This window comes from Canis lupus, chromosome 24, assembly GCF_048164855.1.
Source record: "Canis lupus baileyi chromosome 24, mCanLup2.hap1, whole genome shotgun sequence".
In the NCBI taxonomy this organism is placed as follows: Eukaryota; Metazoa; Chordata; class Mammalia; order Carnivora; family Canidae; genus Canis; species Canis lupus.
The window spans coordinates 50,612,766-50,630,261 of record NC_132861.1 but is presented as its reverse complement, the minus strand read 5'-3'; the positions used below and the strand labels follow the sequence as shown (position 1 = coordinate 50,630,261).

General features: G+C 50.2%; 1 protein-coding gene across 15 annotated transcripts in view; it reads right to left on the bottom strand.

Moving 5' to 3' along the window:
* The window catches only part of TRAF3IP1 (TRAF3 interacting protein 1), a 58,562-nt gene that overhangs the window by 27,139 nt on the left and 13,927 nt on the right, over positions 1–17,496 (bottom strand). For 2 of the 15 annotated variants that reach the window (XR_012016847.1, XM_072796898.1), the window contains exons 9-17: positions 16,022–16,081; positions 10,839–10,940; positions 8,679–8,699; positions 7,704–7,788; positions 6,957–7,040; positions 5,911–6,034; positions 5,669–5,705; positions 2,984–3,060; positions 1,628–1,687 (exon numbers count right to left, since the gene is read on the bottom strand). Coding sequence is in view for 13 of the 15 variants with exons in the window: in XM_072796898.1 (XP_072652999.1) it covers positions 1,628–1,687; positions 2,984–3,060; positions 5,669–5,705; positions 5,911–6,034; positions 6,957–7,040; positions 7,704–7,788; positions 8,679–8,699; positions 10,839–10,940; positions 16,022–16,081 (650 nt within the window). In the remaining 2 variants the exon portion in view is untranslated. The remainder of the gene's footprint in view (positions 1–1,627; positions 1,688–2,983; positions 3,061–5,668; positions 5,706–5,910; positions 6,035–6,956; positions 7,041–7,703; positions 7,789–8,678; positions 8,700–10,838; positions 10,941–16,021; positions 16,082–17,496) is intronic. The other 13 variants (XR_012016848.1, XM_072796900.1, XM_072796901.1 and 10 more) reach the window with 9 other exon arrangements.

The following is a 17,496-nucleotide window of genomic DNA, read 5'->3' as shown; positions in this document are numbered from 1 at the left end:
TACAACTTCCGAGAAATAGTCTAGAAGGAAAGAGGCATGTTCCTCTCTTTGTCTTCTTCCCCTTCCCTCCTTCCTGCTGGATGGACCTGGACAGCCTCCTTGGACCACGAGGTGCCCTAAGGCACAGGGTCACACATGGGCCACAACCACCTGCAGACTCTGAGTTGTGAGCTAAAGCACCTACCACCTCATTTAAGCCACTAATGCTGTAGATCTCTGAATTCCAAAAGAAATAGAAAAACGGAATATACCCATTCAAGAAACTGACTTGTAAAGCAAAGAGAAAGGATTAGCTCAAATGATCAGAAAAGCTAGTAACACGGAGACTTCAATACTAAGAAAAGAGCCAAGAGAAGGAATCAGCAGTCACGACCGAATCATAATCAGCCATTAAGGAAATGCATATTAAAACACAAAGAATGTGACTGTTCCAAGCACTGATGCGGACAGGAAAAAACCGAAACTCTCACAGGCCGTGGTGAAAACATAAGTGGTACAACCACTTTGGAAAACACTGGGCAGTTTCTTGGAAAGATCAATATACGCTGACTATGTGAGCCAGCGGTCTTGCTCCTCGGTATTTACCCAAAGGAATCAAAGTGTTTGTCCACGTGGAACTCGTACGTGAATGTTCTCCACAGTTTTACCTGCAAGAGACCCAAACTAGAAATGACCCAAACACTCATGACCTGACAGATGGATACACACACTGTGGTGCATCCAGACAGTGCACTACCCAGCAATAAAAAGAAATGAACTGTTGATGCCTGCTGAAAAACAGATCTCAAAATAATTGTGATGACTGAAAGAAGCCAGGCCAAGCAGGAGCACATGCCCTCTGACTCCACTCAACTGCAGTTCTGGGAAACACCAACCACAGTGGCCAAATGCAGAGGAGCAGCTGCTGGGCCCTGGCGGGAGGTGGCTGGGAGGGACCCCATAGGCTGCAGGGCATGGGCCACTGCAGGGTGGGGTGGGGAGGGGGATGCACAAGTTGACCATGCTGCCTGTGGACGGTGCACACGTGGAAGACTCTTGTTCCACTGGGACAGTACCTGGGGACAGCCACTTAGAGGACTAATTTGGCAGCACCTGGTGAAATCGAAGCTCTGTACGTGCTCTGGCACAGCAATTCTGAGCGTGGACACAGACTCTAAAGCAGGATCGCAAACTCCAGCCCCAGGCTGGGTCCTGTTGTTGTGAATAAAGCTTTACTGGAACACAGCCACACACATGGTTTACTGCTGTCTACACCAGGGCTGCTTTCAGGCTACATCAGCAGAGCTGAGAAGCTGCAACAGACTGTACGCGGCTCATCAGCCTAAAATATTTACTATCTGGCCCTTCTCAGAAAATGTTTGCCGACTGGTGCTCCGAGAGACACTGGCATCTGCATGCCAGGAGACACATGAAAGGAGTTCGTCAGAGTTTATAACTGTGGAAGGCTGACGAAACCTATGTCCACCATTAAAGGAATTAACGAACAAATACTGGAATACCAGTCATCAATTAAGACGACTGAACTAGACCCCCAGGTATCCACACAGGGAGGGTCTCAGAACTTAATGGTGCCCAAAGAAAGCAATCTGCGTCACATGCCAGCAACAGGGCAGCACTGAAAACTCACCCGAGCAGAGGCAGCTGCGTTTAAAGTATGGCTCACACCAAGTTCGTCCCTGTGGCTGCCCTACGGACAGTGGGGTTGGGGCAGAGGCAGAAAAAACATCAACTTTTCCTGTACGTTTCAATTGCTTTTATTTTAAAACTCTAAGCTCTTTTCAGAAGACCAATCAGTGAAATTTAAATCTGATGTTTATGAGCGTACTACGGAAAACAGAGCAGAGCAGCCTCCTTGTTCCCTGTCTGCAATACACATCACCCCGATTCTGAAGCACTTATTAGCTGTACTTTTCTAAAGCAGCAAATGTTCACCACTCAAGGACATTTTTCCCTTTTATCTTCTAAAGTCAAAGTATGTACTCTGAAATTTACTCTTCAGACGAAAGCCTAAAGCACAGACCTTGTGTGCATCGCATAGCAAACAGGGCTATAAAATTTAAACCAACTGAAGCTTCAAAGGTTGCCTACATTAACAGCCTGGAGGGACACACTCACGGTTTCCGACTGGGTCCCAGAAACACTGCCAGGGACACCAGGACAGCCCCTCGGGCCTGTGAAAAGGCCTATGACATGAAAATTTCACAGCACAGACAATGGACCACAGAAAGACCATTCTTCTTTCAGAGGAGCCAACGGTGCTGCCGTGGATAGAGCCCCGGGGAGCACTCTTCTCCTGGGACTGTTCCGGGGCCCCCCTGAGGTGGCTATCAACTGCAGAGTCCCCTCCCTGCTGTTTCAAGCCACATCTTCATTACAAACCCGGACATCTGAGGCAGAATTATCTGTGCATGTGTGTAAAACTTCCTGGAATTGTTGGCTGCTGCTGAAACTATCCAAGAAACATCTTTCTGTTACAAAACCAGTAAGTGAAGATACATTCTTATTTTTTAAAGTGACTATAACAGAAACGTAGCTGTGACATTTGAGGCCTACTATGTGGCTGGCAAGTATTTGCCCCAGGGTCATATGCTCAGGGGCGGTGGCTGGCCAGGAGCTGCGGGTCCCAACAAACAACATCCCACAGCTGCAAGAAAGACAGCTGGCAGGCCAGGGATAAGCAGCACCTGGATTTAAAAGCCAGACTTGAAAACTCCCTGGTCTCTTAGTGTGGAGGCAGCCAGGGCCAGGCGGCCAGCCTCCCGACTCTGCAAGCAGGGAGAGGGACTGGACGAGGCAGGAAGGGGACAGCCACGGGATCAGAGCAGAACAGGCCCTTGGCCTTGATTCCTGAGCCCCCACCCAGGACACGCCAGAGGAGCCCAGAATTTTCTATCCTCCCAACCAAGGAGGAGGTGGAGCGGGGAGCTTTAAAGTGTGTCAGCGGACTCTGCTGATGAGCACATTTGCAGGCATCACTTCTTACCTTCTCTCCAGGTCTGGGTGACCGCTGTAACTTCTCATAATCTTTCTTGGTCTCCAGAATTTTTTTCACAAGTCCTCCTGTTGAGAATCAGTGATTTTATGTTATTCTCTAAAGAGCTCTTCTATTCTAAATGGGCAGAGGGGAGGCAAGAACACTAGTTTCTTGTTTTTCCTCTTTCTATCTATATTCTACATGGCTTCAAATCATCTTTATTTGCTTGGAGTCTACAATAGTCTAATACAGCTGGTGGTAGAAATTAACTATAAAACTTCAGAGTGAAAAAAAAAAAACTTCAGAGTGTTTCAAAGAAATCAGCTCCTCAAAGGTAAAAAAAAAAAAAAAAAAACATTGGAAACAGAAAAGAATTATGAGGACACGTAGATGGACATTCAAACATATAGCCACCTTGCCACAAACAGGTGTGCCAACTCTGAGCTGTTTCTAAGCACAAATACTCCTTTTATATTAGTTCAAGAGCCTTCAACTTCCTTTAAAAAAAAAAAAAATTGCCCATGGGGGTAAATATCATACAAAACATTTTCTTTAGAATACTGTCTCATGCAAATGCACATCCATATGAAATTGGCTGCATACGCCCCGAAGCACCCGGATGGCAGAGGAGGGCTCAGCTGTGAGCAGCAGTGAGGATGACTTGTCTGCGCTGCTTGGGGACGAACGCCAACACACGATGCCAAGTCACAACAGCAAGACAGAGACACGCAGATACTGCTAAATGCACACACACACTCCAGGCACATGTACTAACTTACAGTTTTTTAAATCAAAGTATAAGCCATATGTCTTACCATTACCTACAGGGAGAGGGCAGGTGGAGGCCCCAATCTCAGAATATACATTGTTTGGTACATTTCACCTCAGAAATGTATTATTTTACATAAATAAAATCAGATTTTTCAATGCCTAAAAATTGAAACCAAAATGAAACTAATACACCTAATAATATCAAACTGGCAAGCACAGCCTAACAAAGAATTGCTTTGTAACTTTGCAACAGAGTGGTTGGCTGTCCATCCCTGATGGGACATAACCTGAGAACAGACAGACCTGACCTCCCAAGAAACACCCGATAGTGTTTTCAGTCATTGTTGTTGCTAGTGACCGGTGGTGGTGGTCTAAAGATGCCGTGTGCATGCCATAGGGTAAGGCAAACAGATGGCGACGTTGGGAGCCAGGATTTGGGGCATGAGATAGACACGTACGTATAATATCAAAAATTTAGGAAAGACTCTAGTATAGTAAAGCTGCGTTGGAAATACCAGTATGAACTTGGATATATTTTCTCATTAGAAAAAAAAAGGCAAGAAAACCCCTGAAAACAATGACCAACCCAGAAGCAACACGCAGCCAGGCTCCTTGGGGAAATGGAGGGTTCCAGCTATGGGGCAGGAAATACACAAAATGAGCCTGAAACATCTGGTCGTCTCAGAAAACAAGGAAGCTGCAAAGTCTCCTGGGATGTGTCAAAAGCCCCCAAAAACCACTCAAACAGGCTCCCTCGGTTACATATTGGACAATCTGAACATCAGTGAGAAAGGATTTGGCTTGAAGTGAGGCACATCAAATGTGCTAAAGGAAAACCCAGGACTTCATACAGGTAGGAGAGGTATCTACAGCCATCACCCCACAAGCCCTCCCTAGTCAGCTTGGACGGTGCCAGGACACAAACTCACTGGGAGGAAAACCCTCTCCCTAGGGGCTGCGCTTTGGGGCAGAGGTGGGGGAGGAAGCTCTGCACCACGGTGTCCTCCAGCTAAACCTCAAGGAAGGGAGGGTAGGACGAGAACGTGACCCTTAATGATCCAGGCTAACGTCACGAACAGACGTCAGGAAGAACCAACACCACTGACCAGCATTCCTGCCCCAAACCTGCATCTCTTCAAGTCTCTGGAACCAAGTTACAAGAATGGAAGAACACGTGAAGAACCTTATCACGGGCATGTAATAAGTAACAGTCAACTGTGGGAAACCCTGAAGGACAACCAGCCAGCTTCGTCAACAAATATGTTACAAGGGAAAGGCAGAGGGACGGCGATAGACAGGCTGAGAGGCTAAGAGATCAATCAACTCCAATGCAGTGACCTTATCTGGATTCTGACTCAAACCAGGAAAAAAAAAATTATAAAACTGGAAAAACTGTGATGATATTAGGGAATTGTTTTGTTTTTTAATATACCACACAGAATTGTGGTTATGTTTTGGAGAACCCTTATCTTTTAGAGATACACGTGACAAGTTAACCAAAGAAAACGGTCTTCTCTAGAACTTGAGAACAGTTAGGGGAGCAGGGGTCTGCAGCAGAAGGAGGCTTAGAGAAAACATGAGCCCATCACTGCTGAAGCCGTGACCTGTATAAGGGGGTTCGTCAGACTACTCTCTGCTTCTGCAAATGTTTGAAATCAAAGAAGATCCTTGGGAAGGGAACAAATAATGCCATAAATATTGTCAATTTGGGAATGACCCTAGAGGTCTAACCTCTAATGTAACTGCACACCATGTCAGAGGCTGCTGACAGCAAGCTACAGGGTCCCGGCGCCCAGCACCCATTGTCTCCCGGACCAAAAGCCACCAAGCGAGGAGGCGCCCACCCATGCCGCAGTGACCAGTTCGTGCTCTTCAGACCTGACCAACACCTTCCGCACCACACCTGCCAGGCCCAGCACTCACCGTGCTTCTCCTCGTCCTCTACGTCCACCGCGGGCACCTGGACAGGAGAGCAAGGAGGAAAAAGCTGATTCTTGAAATCCTGTTTCCATAGGGTCTCCTCAAAGCAATGACAAAATTAAGGCAGGCAGAAATCTAACTGAATTTTTAGAGGCACGTTTTGTCTCCATCAACTTAAACGCTGGCATATGAGCTCCAGTGTCATCCAAGTACAATGACAAAAACCGACACTCGCGTTGCCTCACCATTTCAAGTTCTGACATCTCAGGGAGCGGGGGGGCAGCTTCCACCACAAACTGATCGTCTTCCTCATTGTCAGAGTTCTGCGTGTCCACAATCACGCTGGCGACGATTTTACCACTCCCTGTCCTAAAAAGAGGAGTGTTGTTGGTTGCACGTCTGCATCAATCCCATGCATCCTGGGCCCCATAAGAGGAGTTTAGCCACCACCTACCTCTAGAACATCACAAAATATGGGGGGAAGCTGAGTGAAGGCCAGCAGGCCTGCGTCCTGGTGTGTCCTGCCCTCTGTGCTGCCCGCCCTCCTCCCTCTGCCCCTCCCCTGGCCGCACTCTCTGGACACCAGCTCCACCTGCAGCCCCTCACCTGGAGGGCCCTATTCTTCCGAGTGGCAAACACTGGGGCAGGGTGGCGATGTGGCCCCAGACAGCGGCCTCCTCCTGGCCACCACTCCCTGCCTAGAACCTCCTCTCCACCAAGTCCTACCCCTCCCACTACCTACTGTGTCACTGCTTGGCTTCCCTCGGCAACACAACCTGAGTCCACGTCCATACCCGTCTCCAATTCCTGCCTCCTGCTCTATCTGAAACCACTCTGGTCCAGCGTGGTTTGTCTATTTTTTTGTTTTGATTTTTCATACTTCCCTCTAAAGATCACACTTCACCCACAGGTACACCTGTAACACTCAGAGAACCCTGTCTGCGGCCTGCTTTTATATCATTTATGACTTTCTGACCTTTCGTTTTACAAGGTTGTGCAATTTAGCCTTAAATATTTGTTTTCCTCTTTTTTCCCCTCATTGTTTCTAGCTTAGAAACCACCCCCCCCACCTCCTCTCAAAGAATAATTTCCCCACGTGCTGTAAAGCTTTAGCTGCATGTGCATGGGCACGTTCTTCTCTTCAGCTAACTGAAGTATGTGGTAGTTGTGTGGCCTGGGTCAGGGCCTGACCCGGCTTCCCTACCCCCGTCAGCTGGCAGTGGCACTGCCTCTGGCCCCCACCTCTGCCCCTCCACCCTCCACCCAGCACAGCCCCCCAAAGCGGCCTCACCTGTCAGGCGTCAGAGCTTCCACGCTATCTTGGCGCTTCACCCGGGGAGGTGCTGGTCTCGCACTCCCGGGCCGAGGTATTCTTCTAAACCCAAATATGGAAAAACCAAAAAGAGGATATGACACCCTTGCACATTTCAAACAGGATAACAGAAAACCCAGGTCAATGTTAGCACTAACTTCCTACCAGCCATCGACATGCTAGTCAGGACACAGTCTGCAGAATGTTAAGAACATCCCACTAATGTGAAAGTTTAAAAGTATCCATCTTTTAGGGCACCTGGGTGGCTCAGTGATGGAGCGTCTGCCTTTGGCTCAGGTTATAATCCCAGGGTCCTGGGATTGAGTCCTGCATCAGGATCCCCACAGGGAACCTCCCTCTCCCTCTCCCTCTGTGTCTCTGTCTTTCTCTCTGTCTCTCATGAATAAATAAAATCTTTAAAAAAGAAAGTATCTTTTAATCTTATGTTTTCATTAATTTTAAGGCCCAGAAAGTAATTATGTAAATCTTGGTAATCAAAACATAATTTACCATAATTACGAATTTCCCTAAATCTTTAAACTGGCCTATGTGTAGTAACTTGTACCCAGTATAGGAAAACTAAATAAATGGTACCAGCAATTCCTCATAATTAAGCTCAAGCACTGTTTACAAACCGCAGAAGGTGTAGAGAGAAGCGTGGGGGTGGGGGTGGGGGTGGGGGTGGGGGTGGGTGGCTGCCTGGGTGTCGGATTGGAGCCAGCACACCTGATGTTGGCTGGAAGCTCGCTTGGCAGCTCAGAACTCTCTGACACCTCAGACTTCTCCGGGCCAGGAGGTCCAACTTCTCCTTCTGAACCATGACAATCCAGTCAGCAATTCACAAAGGAAGAAACACAAACAGGTAATAAGTGTTTGAAAGGACAGCACTCAAATAATCGCAAATATAAACGAGCTTTATTCATCTATCATTTTCATGAAGATAAAGCAGACATTTCATATCTAGATTTGGTGAAGATCTGGGGAGATGGGTGCACTCAGACCCCGGAAAACACACTGGTTCAATTTCTTAGGAAAGAGAATTCAAAAGGTAGGTTGATCCAGTCAAGGAATTTAACTTAAGGGAGATACAACCTGAGAGGGATGGACACCTGTGATCCTACGACCGGCCACCTTTTGTATTAGTGGCGGATGCTGGGCCACCCCAGCAAACCGCGGCAGTCCCTCGCCAGATCCACCATTCTAACACATAACCGAGTGCAGTAACGGGTCTAGTAACACACACAACGGGGGCTCTGGAAGGACATTCATTTATGTTAGAAGCAGTGCTTTTCTTTCCTACTTCATATTTTTCTGCATTTAAAAACTGTGCTACTTTGGGTATGTACCAAATTATTTTTATGATCTGAATACGGCTTTCTTCATTTTAAAAAAAATGACTTAATCAGTAAGTGCAAACCCTAACTATTAAAGCAATCCAATTTGCTCCCCCATTTTCAGTAAAAGGGCTTTGTATTTTAGAAAACAGAATAAATAGGACTTTGAATTTAGGAATAAATTTTTTACTCTGGAAATAATCGTGAAATACATTCCCCTGGAGCATAAGACAAGTAAATTAAATCTTAAAGTGGTACAGTTATGTTTCCTTAAATTACTTTCACTGTGTATAACAAATCTGGGAGTACATGTTGGTATCTACACACACAATCTATACCAATACACTCAGTTCAGGTCATTGCTCACCTGCATCACTAGGGGAGTCTCCTATTAAAAAAAAAAAAAAAAAAAGCACGTGAGAAAACCGACTTTTATGTTGGTAAAGCTCAGTGTATTAGCTAGCAGGACCAGGGGAAAACACACTCTGAGCAATGTGGCCATCTGCCAGGGACACGGCCCCGTCCCCACAGCCATGCCCACTGTCCCACTGTCCCACTGCCATTACTTTATTTTCAAAGATCGAAAGACAAAGAACCAAGAAAACTATGAATTTTAAAATGCTATTAATGAAAGGAGGCAACAGGGGCATGAGGAGAGCAGAGCGGATCACAGACAAATGAGAGAGATCAGAGATCAAGCAACAGCAGATACGCAGGGGAGCACGGGTCACGACAGGGTGACCACGACCAGGGCCCTCCATCCCTGGCTCATCAGCAAAGGTCCTTCCATCAGCCCCTTAATAAGAGGACATCTCTCCAGCTCCCCACGGACCTACCTTCTTCTTGAAAGGCTCCTTTTGGGGGACAAATGGGACCTACGTGGCCACAAGAAAGTGAGCACAGGAGGGAGAGGGGGACTCAAAGTCACAAGAGGATACTGTCCATGTGACACACTTAAAATGCATGACCACATCTGCAGAAGCGCCAACACTGCTCGGGTCCGGGTCAGAGCCAAGGACACCCGAGGAGAGCTCCCCCCACGACTGCAGCCGCACCTCCACACAGGGACCTTTCACATGCACTAGGGCCAGGCCCGGGGTCACCCTGAGGACACACATGCCCACGCAGGAGGAGTGTACTCCCCAGACACCTCTGTCTGTCTGCTTCAGACAGACTTCAGGCAGACTTCAGAGCTCTGTCACTGGTCAAAGTGACCTATAGAAGGTGGCTCTGGGGACAAGGGGGGCCAGGCATATGGGGCAACGGGAACCACAAGGCCCTACAGGACCTACGTGTATGGAACACAGGAGCCTCCCAGAGTCCAGTGCTCACAGGGCCTGAGGAAGCGTGTGTGGTGCTTAGGAGGGGCCCAGGAATCACGTTTCCAGACCATGCCCCTAGAAGGACAGGGTGACAGCAATGGGGGACTCGGCTCGGGCTCCTCCCTGGGACGGGGCTGCACCGGGACCAGAGCAGGTAGCTGCAGACCCTCTCCTCGACACCACGCCACCTGGACTGCACTTGGAAGAGCCCAGCACATGACAGTCACTGTGCAGCCAGGGGCCCTAGACTCCAGACCCCTGAGCGCTCTTCAAATCTCACACCATTGGTGTTGGGGACAGACTGGGGGGTCACATGCAGCTGCTGGATCTCAGGGCCGATACCCAGGCAGAGACTGCGCACAGCAGCTTCCCCCTTCACAGACGGGGCCCCTCACCCCTCGGCCAGGGCTCCTGCCTCACAGACCCTCGGGTCTCCCCTGCACCCTTCAGCAGCTCGGCCTCTTTCCCAAAGAGGCGCACAGGCCCTCTCTCCCTGGCCCCGGCGGCCACACTCCCGGCCGCTCACACGCCGCCCCTGGCGCAGACCTTGCCTGGAGCACCCGGAGCCTGCTCGCCCCCACCGCGCACTGCAGCGCGGGCTGCTCTCTCCTGGCTCGGCTTGAGCTCCACGGGCTGGCACGGCTTGAGCTCCACGGGCTGGCACGGCTTGAGCTCCACGGGCTGGCACGGCTTGAGCTCCACGGGCTGGCACAGCTCCCCCCCGGGGCCTAGGCCCCTCCAGGCTGGCTCTGCTCGCGGGGCACCCACGGCCCCGCCGGCCCCGCCAGGCCCCCTCCCAGGCGCGCCGGGCTCCAGGCCGACACCCTGAGGCCCAGGTCGTTCGCCGCCCTTTAGATGCTGGGACAGATTACGCCAGAGGCCGACTCTTCACGGAGGCCCAACTTAACGCGCCCAGAGAACATTAGAGACAGAGGCACCAGGTCAGGAGGCGCTTCGAGCTGCTCCCCAGTCCGCTTGGACGCGACGCGGGCCCGGGACTCCCCGCGGCGGCTCCGACGCTCGCTCGCAGTCATTCCGACCCTGGGCCCGCCGCGTCCCCTGCGAGAGCACGCGGGGGACCGGGGACCGGAGAGGCCGGTGCCCCCACGCGAGGCCCAGCGTGCCCTGCCCGAGCTGCCCTCCAGGCCCCGGGGGGCCCGGGGAGTCCCCGCCAGGAAAGGAGGGCAGGAGGGCGTCCTTCTTACCTTTCTGCTTCACTGCTGGCTCTGGCTCAAGGCTCTGGCGCCACAGACCAGCTGAATTATCATCTGAAACACTAGCTGCGGAAGTATTAGCTTCCTTGGTTCCTGACACAAAACAGTTCAGAAGGAGTCATCACGGCGCGCCCGCGGGCTGGTCCTCTGCGGCTTCATTAACTGAGAGCACCTCGTCATCGCTCATCGCTCATCGGTGCCTCCCCACACCCGCACCGCGGCTTCCGGGGCGACCACAGGCAGCTTTGGGGCACTTACACCAAGAATGTAAGGGATCGGGAGACGGACGAGGCCCGCTCAGCCCAGGAGGAGGCTGGGGCCCCCACGGCCACAGCAAACTGGCCCCTCCACCCCCATTTCCAGAACCTTCCTGACACTGCGTCTCCACCCGCCTCCCCCCTGCAGCCAGGCCCGGCTGAGAAGCTGCAGATAGGTGGCAATTTCAGCAAAGCAGAATGAAAAGAAAAATACTTCTGGCATAGTCCACAGTCCTAGACATACAGAAAGCTTCCAAACCCTGGTGGAGCTACTGACCAATGTGCCAATGTCTATAAAAATAGAAAAAAAATATCAAATACCTAAGAAATAAAACATTTTTATATTGAAAACAAAAGGGGGCAGGGAGGTGTGGTAGGAACAGATTTTATGTGGCAGGACCCAGGTAGAAAACTAACCGAAACTAACCCATCACTAAAGGACCCCCACTCTCTAAAATGAAACGAGGAGGCAAAAATAAAATTAGAAAAATGTTCTCTTCCCTGAAACACAATCTTAAAATTTCTTAAAAGTATTCAAATAGTTCATTTCAGAATCAGCCTTCAATTAACTATCAAAGAACTGATTCCATGTAAAGAACTACATACAGCAAATGACATAATTTTCTAAGGAATTTTTTTTCAATCTACAAAAATGATAATTTAAACAGTCGGATTCAAGTAATTATTCACGATCTATAAGGTAGCCAAAGAATATGAAATACTAAATTGTAAAACAAATTTAAAAATAAACATAAGCCAGGCAGCTATAGATCGATTTTAAAAGAAAGTACATAAGAATTTTACATTATTACATTTATTTCAAAGTGTCAAAAATTTCCTACACTGTTCAAAACGCATAAGCACAATAAGTAACTTCCAAATGCAACACCTTCTGTCCAAAGCTCAAGGGGACCCTGCACCACTTCATCTCTTCAAAAGCCTAGTGGCATTCTTTTTTCTTTCTTGTTTTTTTTTTTTTTGAGACACCTATGATAGTTCCTCTAACACATCTTTCCTAATATTCTTAAGTAAATTTTACTGAAACTCTGATATACATAGAGAAACACAGTAATAACACCACAATCAATTTTTTTTTTAACCACAATCAATTCTTAATCACAGAAGGCAGACGACCTAGTCTGCCAAATAACAGCTTTAAAAATAATAAATAATGTACCCGTCATAAATAAAAATTATTATGAACTGGCCAAAAATCTGTTGTCTGAATTACCGGCAATGAATGAACGTCGAAGGTAAAGATGTGGGCCTTGGTGTCCTGATTTCCTAAGTTCTGGTGCCCCCAAGCACCGTATCCTGAGGAAGCTCCTGGCCTCTTCTGAGCCAGTTTGCCCCAACTTACGGCACTTGGGTAACGAGACTGTGGTGCACAGAGCAGGGGGTGCTGTGCCAGGCCAAGTCCCCATCTGTTACCATCCCTGACACTCATCAGAGGTACAGCCCACAACGCGTCTGCAAGAAGCTTCCCACTACGCCAGAGTTCTGTAGAAAGTTTAGTGGCACGGAGTTGCCAGCTACATCCAAGCATAAATATGACCAAATAACCAGGGTTTAAGAGGAGGGGCCCTGCCTGGCCCAGTGTCAGTCTTAGCATCCCGTCATGGGATGCAGAGGCACTACGTGTATCCACATAGGACACAAGATAAAGGCACAAGTTCACTACACACAGGTCAGATGCGAAGCAAGATGTTTGACCCAAAGCTAATGAGGCCTTTAGATCAAACAGAATATTGGGGTAAGGGGGTGGGGGGAAGGAATGTCACAAGTTAAGTGACACCACAAGGAAATGAGACAAATCCAGAGGGTGGAACATTCTGCAGGACAAGCAACCTCCTCTCTTCCAAAGCCAGTGTGCTGGACTAAAAGGGCAAGGCAGGGGTGCAAGGCGGAGGAGCTGTTATTTGAGATTCGAATCATTTAAAAAGACAAAAAGATTAAAAAACATATAGTGTGTTCATCTCAATGGAATCCTGGTTTTTTAAAAAATAACACTTTGAGACACTAAGAATACAGCCTGGGGACCAGTACTCCTGCTAGATACAACAATAACGTTGTGGCCGTGTCTAAGCATGTCTTTCTTGTTGTTTTTTGTTTTTATTTTTGTTTTTTTGTTTTGTTTTTGTTTTGTTTTTAACTTTTTGAGCTGCATGCTGAAGTATTTAAAGTGTTAGGATGTTTTTAATATACTTTGAAATCATTCATAAAAATACATTGCTGTAGATGAAGCACATTGTTATAACCATGGAATCTGTGTAAGAGGTAGAAGGCTGTTCATCATTCTTCTTACTTCTCTACGTTTTTCGTAATAAAAAAAGCAATAAAATGAAATGACATGAGTGATGGAGCCCAAGCAAGCCGGAGACACAGGGATGGCATATGTTCCAGGAGAACCTGGGCTGTCAAACAACTATAACCACGAGGAGGCTCATGCAGTGGGCATTTCGACATGGAGCAGGGAGGAACTGGTTTGTGCTTGAGAAAGAAATGGATAATCTCCTTATTGAGTTCTTCAGTGAGCCCAAAGGAACAAAATGGTAGAGCAAAGTGGATGAACGCTCCATGACACACCTGCAAAGCGGGCAGGGGCAGGCCAGGGCCCGGGGCCACCGCCACAGCAGGTGTGGCTTACGTGCAGCAGCTCACAGTGAAGGGCAGTCGCGAGGAAAGCCTCACTGACCAGACCCAGCAGCACCGCATCTGGAAATCACACTCCGTGAGATGAGAAAACCAGCAGCTATGACAACTGCTGACAAACCCTGAATCTCAAAAGTCAAAGGACTGGCAAAGCAAGATGACATCCGTGACTGGCGTGATGGTGAAGACGGGGACCCAGGGCACATGCAGCAGCAGGTTTCAAGGGGAGGCGGGTCGGGGGACGGGACCACCCAGGGACAGGGAGCAGGACTCCACCCTTGCCACCAGGTGGCACTAGGCTCCGTTCTAACGTCTGCAAAGCTCTCCACTGAGAACCACCTGCCCCTTGCAGGCTTCCCCGCAGCCTGAACACTGAGCCGTACGCAGGATCTACAGAGTGAGGATACGTGTCTGAATGACTCTATTTATTTTAAATCCATGTTACCATCTCAGGATGAGATGCCTCTCACCCTGACTTGGGGCTCGCAGTCACTGAAGTGGTATCCATAAAGCAGAGCCAGCAGGGCAACTCATGTCACAAGCTGGCCACGGACGGACAGATCTCACTGAGTCTCAAGGCAGGTATTTTCAGACCCAATTACCTGTGGGGTACCTGTGGCTCTTGGAACGTACCCATGAAGCTTGCTCAAGGCCGAGAGGTAGGCAAGTGGCAGGAACGGGCCTTCCTGCTGGGCTGGGAGGCGGGCGCAACCAGGCCCCTCTCCTGCCCTTCTGTGGCCCCTCTCCAGCCCCTCTCCTGCCCCTCTGCGGCCCCTCCCCTGGTCCTCTGTGGCCCCTCTCCAGCCTCTCTGTGGCCCCTCTCCTGCCCCTCTGCGGCCCCTTTCCTGCCCCTCTGCGGCCCCTCCCCTGGTCCTCTGTGGCCCCTCTGTGGTCCCTCTGCAGCCCCTTTGCGGCCCCTCTCCTGCCCCTCTGCGGCCCCTCTCCTGCCCCTCTGTGGCCCCTCTCCAGCCTCTCTGTGGCCCCTTCTCCTGCCCCTCTGCAGCCCCTCTCCTGCCCCTCTGCAGCCCCTCTCCTGCCCCTCTGTGGCCCCTCTCCAGCCTCTCTGTGGCCCCTCTCCTGCCCCTCTGCGGCCCCTTTCCTGCCCCTCTGCGGCCCCTCCCCTGGTCCTCTGTGGCCCCTCTGTGGTCCCTCTGCAGCCCCTTTGCGGCCCCTCTCCTGCCCCTCTGCGGCCCCTCTCCTGCCCCTCTGTGGCCCCTCTCCAGCCTCTCTGTGGCCCCTCTGCAGCAGTACAGGGACTGCCTGGTGCTTCCTACTCGGACTCCCACAGGAACGAAACACAGGATGTGGGTGAGCCATGCCACACCTGCTGGCTGTGAAGCGTTCCTCAATGACAACTCCTGCTCCCGTTCAGCACCTTCCAGTGGGGCCCCCCACACCGCTGAGGAACTAGATCAATCTCCTGAGCCTGACCTACTTGGTGGATGATCAGCGAGGACCACCTTTCTGGCTGCGCCCCTGCTGAGCCAAGGATGCAGCCCAGCAGCCCGCCTGCAACACAGTGTTCTCAGGAGCTCAACTTCTTAAAGGGAAAGCACAGGCACAGAAAGATGCACTAACCATTATTAGCCACAGGCACAGAATTTTTGAAAATCAAAGAGATACAGGTTCAGCCTAGACAAGTTTTTATCTTTTCCCGGGGTCAAGATTTACACTATACTTTCCCCTAAATATCACTCCAGATTTTTAATATTTCTGAAGAATTTAGTTTAACGTCACAAATGGCAAATACTGATATTCATCAAGGATCACGCCTTTTGAAATCCCGAACTCTCACATCTAATTGCTCCAGGGCAAGAGGGTGAGGACACATGTACACACATCACACTGCCCACCTCAGTGTAAGAGGGGAAGCCACAGGCAACGACTTCCCAAAAGCACCACAGCCAAGGACCTTCAAATCTGTATTATAAAGCATTTTCTTAATACGACACAGCAGAGCAGGATGGGAGAGCTGAACAACAATCCCTCTACCTGACCACCCACATCACTTTGCAAAATTCCAACAGCAAGATAAAGCACCTGGATCGAGATGCAAATATAAGTTCACATAAAAAGGCATGTAAAAGTTAACTAAAATTGAGTTAATATTATCTTATAATTCATCAAATTAAAGCAAGTAGAATATCAGGTCATTTCTGATCTTCACTATATCAAGGTCAGAATAAAAAATAAAACTATGCTGAGAGGTAAATACTTCGTATCAAAGTGGTGAGGAAGGTAGACTAAAGAATATGTTTTTCTTACCGATTTCTGAAGACATAGTTTCCTGATCTGCTTCATTATTTAATCCAGACACTATGGGATCTAAAATTTTAGCTGAAATTATTATCTTCCTTTCTTCCTGACATAAAATAGTTAGCAACAGATTAAAACATTGCTGAGGTTTTTCTGTGCGGTGCTCGGGCCGGGACCCACAGGGGTTTACGCCAGGCTCACACGAACTCACCCCCTCCAGGGTTGCAGGACGCCCCCTGCCGCCACTCCCCCTACCCGCCCCCCACGTGCTGGACCACCCCTCCCTGTGGGTCCTGGTGGGCTCTGGAGCTCGCTCTCTTGATCCCCACGCTCCCCTATGCTAATCTCACGTGGGTCTCCACGGGATGGCAGGAAAGAGCACCACGCGAAACCCCCGACTTCTCTGACTTTACCTTCAGTCACCCGGGCCCCCTGAGCTGCAGGCCTACAGCCCCACCGCTGTCCTGACACACCGCCAGGCTGCATGGCAGGCACCTCAAACTTGATGTGTTGAAAACAGAATTCCTGGCACTGCCACACATCCCACCAACTAGCTTCTCCCACAGCCTTCCCGCTTCAGCAACAGCACCATGTGGGTGCCCAGAGCCCTCCCCACTGACCTTCTCCCTGTGCCCTCTCCGGTTAACAAGTGCCACCCAGTCAGCCCGCAGACCTGTCATCCCTTCCACCCAACACATCCTACACCCAATCTGTCCTCGTCAGGGACACTCACTCAGGTCCTGGCCGGCAGTCTTCCCTGGACACCTACCTGCTGTCTGGCCTCTATACTTGCCTCTCTCCACTTTGAAAAGGAGATGCTTCTAAAACCGAAGTCCCATCAGGCCTCTGTCCTGCCTAACGCCTGCCACGGACTTCTACTCACACTCACTGTAAAGCGCTCGGCCCAACACCTCGGGCCTGCCTCTGCGTGCAGTCTCTTCTAACCCCTCGCCTCCCGCCCGGCCTCACAGTCGAGCTCCCGCCACTCAAACAAGCAAAGCCTGTCCCCAGCACAGGGCCCGGCGTATCCTCTGCCTATCCCTGGACACCAGCATGTCCTCCTCCACCCTCGTCAACTCTGCCCAGACGTCCCCTCCTCAGAGCCTCTCTGCCTACACACCCACCCCTACCGTGCCCACCTCTCTCGGCTACATTTGTCCTCAGAAGACTCACCACTACCATGAATGTGTACACCCTGTGTTCTCTCCATTATCTGCCTGCCCCTCCACAGTATACGCCCCAGAGGGCAGGGACTCTGTAAACTTCTACAGAACAAAGAAAGGAAGACTCAAGTGGACAATCCCAGCCCGTGACTGATTCATGGTAGGAACGCCACGGTGGTTGGGGGGGGGCCCGCAGCTCAGTGGGCAAGGCTTACACGCGCTTCTGCCCCACTCCACTCTGGGGCCCGGGCCCCGGGTCCAGCAGGGCCCCACCCACAGGGTCCCACCGGCTTGGTGGTCAAAGGGTCCGATTCCCCAGCA